Source organism: Tetrahymena thermophila (genome assembly GCF_000189635.1).
Source record: "Tetrahymena thermophila SB210 genomic scaffold scf_8254134, whole genome shotgun sequence".
In the NCBI taxonomy this organism is placed as follows: Eukaryota; Ciliophora; class Oligohymenophorea; order Hymenostomatida; family Tetrahymenidae; genus Tetrahymena; species Tetrahymena thermophila.
The window spans coordinates 1-10,382 of record NW_002476066.1 but is presented as its reverse complement, the minus strand read 5'-3'; the positions used below and the strand labels follow the sequence as shown (position 1 = coordinate 10,382).

Here is a 10,382-nt window from a genome sequence, read left to right as displayed (position 1 = left end):
ACTTCAATTGATTATTTACATTGTCTTATATTATTCTAATTCTTTTTCTATGCTTTTTTTTTCATCAATTTCAATATGATAATCTTCCTCATTTTAACTTTATATCTCATTTTGAATTAAACTTCTTTAACTTTGTTATACTTTTTTACCTAAAAATTATTCAAAAATTTGAAGCTAAGAGCTTTTGATTTCAATTTCATTCTATTTTTTTTCTACATAAAATAAAATTATTTCATAAAATTAAAATATAAAAATAAAGATACCATGTTCTTCTATATTGATATCTATATTGAAATTAAGATTTAAATTAGTAATTTTATTTGTAAGAGTTTATTCTGATTTAAGTGTCTTTTGCTTTTCATTATCATAGTTTTTAGAATACCTTTTATCTTTTAATAATAATTAAAATACAAAATAATCAATAAGTATTTATTTACCTATTAAAGCACCAAGAGTCTATAGAGCAAGATTTTTTCTTTACTCATAACTCAAATCTTTTAAAATTAATAAAATTTTCATCACCTTTTATTTAATTTATTGGGTTCTTTTAAACTTTTATTCTTTTATTTACTGTTTTTTTAACAAATAATTTTAAATGAATTTTATTCTTGATCCGAATTTTTCTAAAAAAGTTTATATTATGTTTTAAAATTTTTTTGTATAACCTAGAATTATGTTTCTAACCATCATTAATATAAATAAAAAATTAATCAGTATAATCAAAATTAAAGACATTATAACAAAGTAATTGTAATCGTTGCTGTAAATAAATAATCCTAACAAGACAGAGATTGCACAAACATTAGTTGAGTAATGATCTAGTTAGTTTATCTGATTGCTTTTGTAAGGCTTATATATCATTAGAGAAATAGAATAGAAAGTCACAGTAATAAAAACTAGTATACCCTTTGTTTTGATATCTTATGAGTAAAAATTTAGTTATAATATTATGGCTAATTTTTATGCCATTTTTACAAATTCCCAGTAATAACACTTCTAAGTGTATTCTTTGTACAAGAAGCCATATTTTCTTTTTATTTCCAGCAATTATAAGTTATTTTTTGCTTTCTTTAGCTAAACTATTAGGATGTAAGGCAATAAAAATAAAAAGATAAATAAAAAAGGCAAAATAAATCCAAATCCCCATTTATAAAAATCTTATGTGTAGCATTCCATCGATACATTTGAAAGAATATACTTTACATTTCCTATTTATCTGCATGAAAGTGAAGCTATCATCTAAGCTACCAAATCAGGTTAAGTATAAATAAGTAAAAAAATATAAGCTGTATATATTAAATAGTAAGGGAAATCCTTTTCTTTTTTTATAATCTTTTAGTAAATCGCTAGAAAAACTACAAAGATAACCAAATAAGCAACAGGTAATAAGATTGAGAAAATAAGTCTAAAGTAAATAATAGGCATGCTAGAGTTAAATTTTTTGAGAGCACAGTCTAAAGAATTGATAGTTTAAGAGATGGGCTAACCAAGAGATGTAGGAAACTCTATTATACCTATAAAAATATTTTTTAGATAATCTTTATGATAGAAAAAAAAAAAAAATAAATACCAGAAGGCACTTATAAATTGAATGTAGCTACTGAAGAAATAATTTAAAAGTAATTTGTAAATATCTTTATATAAACACTTGTTTAATCTTCTTTTGCAGTTAAATTACTTTTTTTATTTCCTCTTAAGTATGTTTTCTTTCTGACAATTTTTTATAAGAACTGTGATTAATATTACTTATATTAATAATTTTCATAACCCTTGATAGAAATTATCATAGAAACAAGAGTCCAAATTGTAACCGTAGCAATTATATACAAGTTACCTACTATTTTGCTACATAAAGTGCATGAATATTTACTGGATTTTGCATAACTCTCTCCCCAAACTTCACCAAATATCTGTTTCAAAATTAAATAAGATATTTTAATCTTTAATTAAAAGAAATAAAATACATCGCATTCTTCACATAGAGCCCCAATGTGTCCTTTATAACAAATTTAATCTCCATACGAACCTCCTACACAATTCGATTACTAATGCTCACATTATATTATGTTGCTATCATATTACTCTTTTCTCCAAAAACCTTAATCAACTGTAATCTGGCTTCCTCCTTAACATTCTGCTCCAGAGGGACATTTATAGCATTATGTCTAATCAAATGAATATGTACCCTTTTCACAAATAACACATTCTTAGAATCCATTATATTTATATGGAATTTATCCAATTTAACAATCTTAAATATAAGCTTAAATTTCAAAATAATAATTGTTAGTCAATTGTTATGAATTTGAGTCTCTAATTAAATCGCTTTTGATAATTAGCTTCACAGTAGTCTATGGCTTACCTATTAAATCTATATTTTTAAATTGAAAGCAATTCCCTTCAAAATTGTAGATTGCTTTTGACTCTCCTCTTAAATAATACTCAGAAAAAAATGGTGTTTGTGGATCGATTTGTATAGTTAGAAATACTTGTTACATTTCTTTATTTCCAAATTACATTATATCTCCATAATCGTTTCTTAAGGTAAAATTCATATTAGGAATAGAACCTCCTGTTCTTTATTGTGATATAATTATTTTATTATCTTACACTTAAATGCCTTAGTAATTGCTTGTTATTTCTTATCTATTCTCAAGAAACAGCTTACTAGGATAAGAAAAAATATTCTAACCATAGAAAATTGCAGTATTATCAGATATTTAATTATTAATTAAAGTTGGGATTATTCCTTCATACTTTAATCCTCCTCCTATGTAAGCTTTATTTTTTTAAATTACACTATTTTAGATAATTAGTGAATCGTCTGCAGATGAATTTTATGAATAAAAATAAATTGATCCTCCTTCTCCTTACTATGCTGTGTTATTCAAAAAGATATTTCCTAATATCTAAATGTTAAAAGCCTATTATCATAAAAAGAAAATATTAAATTAATTACTATTAAATAATGATTTATGATAGTTACCAACTAGTAATTAGAAGTTATTTATAATGCTCCTCCATTTTAATTGCAAGTATTATTTTAAAATATATTTTAATTTAACGTCGTTTTTATTTAAGGATTAATTATTGAAAAAACTCCTCCATTATTTGACTATTATAAAATAAATTAGATAAATTAAAATTAATTTTAAATGAAAATTTACATTTATAGCTGAAAAGTTAGAATTTTAAATAGTTAATTCGGATTTTTCTATCAAGCCTAATCCTCCCTCACATATATTCTGGCAGAAAATGTTTGTGGCATTAGATTTACTCATATTTATAATAGAGCTGGTAAAGTAAAAAACAGTGACAAAGTTTTAAATAATGCTATTATTTTGTATAAATCTTAAACTTTTCATATTTGGTTAAAATTAAATATTGTTGACTTATAGATTTGAAATGTCTATGGAACCTTATTCAAAATAACTTATCCCACCTATACTCATTACTATATTCTTCACAGTGCAGTCTTTTAATTCAAAGTTAGAGTTTTGAGAACTAAAAAATACTTAATGATTATTAGATTTTTAGTACAAGCTTTAAACTTCCTAAATACTAACACCTTCTAAATAAACTTAGCTTTTGGTTGACGTTATGTAAGTCGAAGGATACAGTATAGAATTTAGTTATAGAGATATTATTTATTGACGGTTAATACTTTAATCAAAACTATAAACTGATTAAGATATATTTAGTTAACAAAAAGCTAGTGAAAAAATAGAAGATATGTCTTCTCCATATATATTAGTAAAGTTAACATTATTTAATCTTAAAAAATTATTTATTTGAGCATTTTTCCCAAAAGAATCTTAGCTTTTTTATAAAATTTTAAAGAAATTATTATTAAATAAATATATTTAATAAAAATAAAATAAATTTGAGATTTTAAAAATCAAAATATAGTCAAATACCTTAACTAAATGAGAGATGATTCTGGAGCCACTTAGAATATATTTTTAAAAAGAGAATTTGATATTGAAAACTCCAATATAGAACCTAAAGTGTCCACGAATATAATACCTCCGCTTAGTTAAATTAAGCTATCAGAGAAATTACTTTCAGTAATGTTAATTACAAATATTTTAGAATATGATATGGCATATATAAATCCTCCTATTTGAGATTCCGATGTTTGAAAGTTCGATTATGTAATTTATAAATTAGAAGCCTTGACTCTCATAAAACCTCCTTTGATATTAATATTTTAGTTAAAGCTATTTTTAGTCTAAATTAAGCTAGACAAACTTAAAGAAGTATCAAATGTTGAACGGCTTATTGATAGATTTTCTGACAAAATAGATAAACCATTAATGTCAGAGTTGGAGCCTAAATATAAAAATGAACTCTAATTGATCAAAACATTTCCTACAATATTCACAATACTTAAGCCTGAACTTGAAAGAGCTATTGAATTTGGAATACCAGCTAATACGTTTTATGAGAAAGTACAATTTTAAATGAGTAAATCATTCATAAAAGAAGATCGAATTGCTATCGGATTTGTATCATTAAACTGCTAAGATTGAATTGAGTAAATTTTAGAAAAAGTACTATTATAAAATTAAATTTGTGTTTTGTCTATTTTTGAATTTGAAATATCAATTAAGTTGCAATCGTATGCTACCTTTTAGAAAAAATGTAAGTTTACCATTTTTATCAAGCTCATTTCTTACAAACTAATACATCCACTAGATGGCTTTCCTTTATAAAAGTTAAAATAATCATCAGAATAAGAGCAAATAAATGTATCTGTAAAAAAATTTAATGTCCTTTAGCTACTAATAAAAGATAGATAGTGATTATCAGTTGAATTTATATTTGATAGAGTAATATTATATATATTACTAGTTTAGAATAAGCTTGTAAAAAAGTATTAATTGTTAACAATTTATTATTCTTGGACTATGTTATTATTAAAATTAATTATATCTTAAGCAATAATCATATGATCTGGTTGAGTAAGAAGAGAAAATAAAGAAGTAAACAATACTCCCTGGGAGAGAGATTTTATTAAGTTATTTGATATTGTGATATTTAATAATTTAAATTAAAGATTAGTTAGTTAATTTTAAGCTACAATCGAGATAAAATTTAAATTGCAAAAACTATTTCCAGTGATTGTTACATTTCTTATAGAAATTTAGCCTGCTTTAAACAAAGAAACAGCTTTTTGATAATTTTAATTTACAGATTCATCACATTAATTTCCTTAAATATTTAAATTTTCTACTTCAATCAAAGTATGAGACAATTAATTAAATATGCTAAACACTCCGAGCTTAGAATTTAACAAATTAAAATTTTAAATCTTCACCTTTTTATTAAAATTATAAAAAAATCAATCACATATTACAAAATAATCATTAATTTTTTTAAATAAACAATTTTAATTTTATGAATTTCATTCATTTTTATAAAAATTAATTTTATTTTCGAGTTCTCAAAAGAAAATTCTATTGCAATAATCTAGGTATGAAAGAAAAAAAGTTAAGGTAATTCATGGATTTTCATCAAAAAATAAAACTTAATTTAAAAAGAAATGTACTAGCAAAAAAAGCCTATCATAATAATATATTAATTCCATAAAAAAACACTATTATTTATTTAATGTTAAAAATGTTTAATAAAATGAAATAGTATGATTGCATTTTATTTTGCAAAATAAATCATTTAAAAAAAAAAACATTAAAAATGATGTTTAAATTGGTAGTTAATTATTTAAAATTATTTCAAATTTTTATTTAACTTAAATCTTTTGAAAATAAAAAAATAAAATTACTTATTAAGCTCCTGACGATGTTATATAAGTTTAATTTTTAAAATGTTTAGAATCTAAAGTTATATTTTCGATCAAAAGATAAGAATTTACTAAGTTTATCTTATTACAGTAATCTGTATAGCTATTTTAATTAGTGTTTTAAATTTTAATATTATTTAACACAACTTATTGATACACAGAATAAAATGTTAAAGAACAATTAGCATCATCAGTAACGTTGTACATTAGAATAACATTAGTAAGGTAGATAGAGTAAAAATTTTCAAAAGAGAAATCTCCTTTCAGTAAAATAGTAGATGGTTAAGTGCTTTTAGTATAGTAAGGTTATATTTAAAGCTATATTAAATTTGAAAAGGTAAACTAGAATATATATTATTATAGCTCTATTGGGTACTCATTACTAACATTAATAATTGTTTAAATATATTAAACATTAAGCACTGTTCTTTTGTATCTCTAGGTCTAGTTAATATTTTATTATAAAATTTTTAGAATCATTTTTTACATTTAATAATATTACTATTAAAAAAGACTAAATCATGCTTTAATAAGTTGTATACGGATAGTCTAGCTAACCCTATCCATAGCTGCTTTGTTAATTATATAATGTCTAGCTGTTAGAAAAATAAAATTATAGAGAACATGATAGGCATGATTATTTATTAGTTAAGCACTGAGACATATCAAAAAATATGCTTGAGTAGATGCCAGAAATAAATAGCATTTTAGATAGTGGAGTCACAAATATATCTAATATAATCTAATCTATTAATGCTTTAAACTGCATAAATAATTCAAACATTTTTGTTTGTTCATTATATTTAAAAGCAAATATACTCCCATTTGTCTAATCTCCAGCAAAAATCATATTAAAATAATCTAAATATTTGAGTGTCTAAATAGCAGAAGAAAATACTTTAATTAAATTAACAGATTCATCGCTTTCTGAAAACTATTTCAATTACAATGTTTTATCTAAAAAAACAATAATTTTTTAAGAATCTATCCTGACCATCTAGTACACATTATTTTATGTTACTATATTTTAAATAATAAAATTTTATCACTTATTTAAGTTGAATCAATTTTTAAATTTATAAGCACTGTAAACTCTCTAATTAAGATTCTCCATTTATTAACTTAAATTTAAAAAAGGGGCTCTTAAGGTATTAAACAAAAAGGAAATGTTAAATATCAATAAGGATTTAAATGAAAGAGTTTACAGTCTAAAAATTATTTAATTTAAATTACTTTATTTTTGATATAAATAGTTTCCTTTGAAATCCTGGATATAGAAATAGTTTTAGTTGTCAAAATAGTAAATTTTTTCCTCAATAATATCATATAAAAAGCTAATAATTAATGATATTTGACTCGGAGAATGGTAATAATTAGCAGTTTAAGTATCCAAGTTTAAGACTATAATAGATTTTAATCCATCGAAAAAGTTAAATGAGACATAGCTGTAGTGATCAGAATTTTTTATTACATAGTATTTAAACTAAGCATTGTTGCTGATCTACCAATTATTATTATTGAGAACGTGATAATTTTTGTACTTTAAATAAATTAAAAATATTTAGATGTAATTAATTTAAATAAATTTCATACTTATTAAGTTGCTATATCTACTATCATAATACCTCCTGTTGAAACTTAATAGGCTACTTAAGTATTATCTGTATTCATAACGATTTAAGCATTTTAGCTATAAATATTTAGTAATTATGAATATTAAATCTAAAATAATTACTACATCCCAGATTAGTCAGAAATTTAAATAAGTTAATTCTTAAATAACTAGTTTGCAGAAACATACAACTCCTAATTTTAATACTAAACAGGAACTCTTGCTAAAAAATATGATGAACCAAGGTCTATTTAATTTAAATTTTTAATAAAATCATTCATTTTTTAAAAACATTCAAAAGTTTATTTTGAAAAACTTTATATTAATTAAATTAAATTACTTAGTAATGGTTATATTATAGGCTAGTTCTCATTAAAAAAATTTACAACTTTTATATCTATCTATCCACAAATATAAATGCTCAAAATATTATCTGGCATTATAAATCTTATGAAATCAAATTTAGTTGCGAATGCCAAATTCAATTAGAAATTTTAATTGTAACTCTTTGGAAGTTTAAAGTTCATAGCTTATCCATTACTATGCCCAATAATTAAATAATCATATTGTAATATAGTTTATTAGCTAACAGATATTTAAGATATGAAAGTTTTGATTGGGTCAAAGTCCAAGCTATAATTTTTGAAAACATTCTAAGTGTCTATATTAAATATATTTTATAAATTTAATTTTTTAGCAAAAAATTACTTACCATATTCAAAGATTAACTTAAACTATTACTATTAATAGCCGCTAAAATCAATAAATTATATTTTTGTTGAATTAATATTATAAATGAGAATGTAGCTATTAGGAAAGAGCAACATATTTGTTAAACTAAAGGCTTAAGCTATTTTAAAAATATATTTCAATAAAATAATTAATCTTTTTAAATCTAAAAAATACTTTTTATGCTATTAATTATGACTCCTGTTTCTACATTCCAAAGAACTAACTAAATATTATCATTTAAAATAGCAATATGTTCATTGTTTGGAAAAGTTATGCACTTCAACTAGTACACACTGTTAGCTAATTTTTTGATTTATTTTATTAATAATATATAATAAAAAAAATATTACTGGAATAGTATGTATTAACGATCTATTGCTTTTAAATATCATATGCAATTACTATATTATTTTTGGAAGACATAACAGCGATAGAGTTGTCTACAAAATTATCAAAATAAACTGCTTAATCAATGACTTTAGCTTCATAAATTATTTTCATGCTGTATGTGTCAAATACATAAAATGTAGAAGTATTTATTCCAATAACAGACTTCATATTTGGAACATATTTAATTAAAAATACCTAAGTTTTAACTGAATAAGAAATAGAGTATTAATAAAATTATAATAGATTTTTAATATTTTACATTCCACTATATTTCTTACTTGATTAGTTTCAGCATCGATAGTGTAAAATATACTTGATTATAAATAGTTTTAAGAGTTAGATAATACTATTAAAATGTTAGTCTGAGGTATCAGAAGTATATCACTTGGAAGCATTCCATATTCGTACTTTAAACCTATAGATAATTGTGTCAAAATAAATTTTTTATTAACTATTATAGAATTACGATTGTATTCAAAGCTTTAAGGGCAGTTTTGGCATTTAAAATGGTTGAAAAAAGAAAAAAAATATATAAAAATTAAAATAACAAAATTTTATTTCATTATTTTAGTAAATAGCTTTCTTAATCTTATTTTGCTTTATGATCTAAATTTAATCTTATTTAGTTTTTTGATTTAAATTTAATCTTATTTATTGTTTAGTTATTTAATTAGTAATAAAAAATAATTCGAGGTTTCTTGTTAATAAACAATCTGTAAGATATACATGATAATTATATAAAAGAGTTTGTAGGAATTTAATTAAATAGTCCATTTGTTTTTATTCAGAATAAGTTTAAAAAGTATTATCAAAATAGTTAACATGAAATTTTATTTTTCAAAACTATTATTAACTATTTAATAATCAAATTGCTATAAAATTAAATTATTTCGACATTTTCAGTAAGGTATTTGGCTTTATATTTATAAATAGATTTATATACCAATTACTGTCTATTAGTTAATATTAAAAAATTCAAAAAACTTTCCTTAATTTCAAAAAACAATTAACAATAATTTATAAAATATCTAATAAAAAAGAATTTACTATTGTTAAATAATCTGCAGTAATTATAACAAAACCTAATAAAAAAGAATAGTAAAATACATAATAATAAACATTAATTAATTTTTAAAACTAATTATAAACTTATAGCCAAGTATTTTTATTTTAAGGTTACTATTTTATATTATTTAAGATTTTTTGAATTGAAAAAATAGTATTTCATTTAATTGATTATAATAAACTACAAAATATTCAAAATTCAAGCAAGATATTTTTAGAGCTTACATTATTTATTGTAGTAAACTGAAATGGAAAAAATACAAGTTTTGATTCAAATTAATTAATTAATTTATAGATATTATTTAAAGATTTTTTTTTAATAATCAGTTTTGATATAATTTTTGTATGGTTTGATAAAAAGAAGTAATTTAGATTTTTCTATCATTAATTTTGCATTCTTAATAAAGTTATTAAAAATGCAAATATTTTTTATTTGGCTCTAATTTATTATCAATTAAATTAAAATAACAATTGATAAATTAAGAATATAATTCAAATGTTTTAACAATAGAAAATATATTTTTTAATTAATGGTTGTATTATTTCGCTAATTATTTCTATTTTAAATAATTTTGTAAAATATATTGAGGATTTTGATTTAGATATGAGCTTCTCTAAATTATCATTAACAATGGGAATTTATTCAATAAAAAAAATTATTAGTTAAAAAAGTTCAGTTTATCTCTAAAAGTTTATTATTAAATAAAAAAGTTATACTAATTAAAAAATAATATTAACAGTTTTTGAAATATAAATCTATCTTAATATTAAATTATCTAA

General features: G+C 21.5%; 1 protein-coding gene across 1 annotated transcript; it reads right to left on the bottom strand. All coding sequences in view use genetic code 6, as the record gives it.

Annotated features, from left to right (window-relative positions):
- Window positions 1-3: 3 nt before the first annotated feature.
- TTHERM_01586460 (transmembrane protein, putative) lies at window positions 4-8,932 on the bottom strand (the record flags this gene model as incomplete). Its single annotated transcript, XM_001029328.4, has 19 exons — window positions 4-212; window positions 264-389; window positions 438-494; window positions 666-1,514; window positions 1,571-1,910; window positions 1,965-2,924; window positions 2,987-3,115; window positions 3,168-3,819; window positions 3,918-5,270; window positions 5,802-6,247; window positions 6,306-6,823; window positions 7,160-7,343; window positions 7,397-7,493; window positions 7,542-7,662; window positions 7,756-8,076; window positions 8,128-8,265; window positions 8,322-8,447; window positions 8,498-8,743; window positions 8,797-8,932. 19 exons carry the CDS (start codon window positions 8,930-8,932, stop codon window positions 4-6), a joined length of 7,008 nt encoding a protein of 2,335 aa, XP_001029328.4.
- Window positions 8,933-10,382: the final 1,450 nt, after the last annotated feature.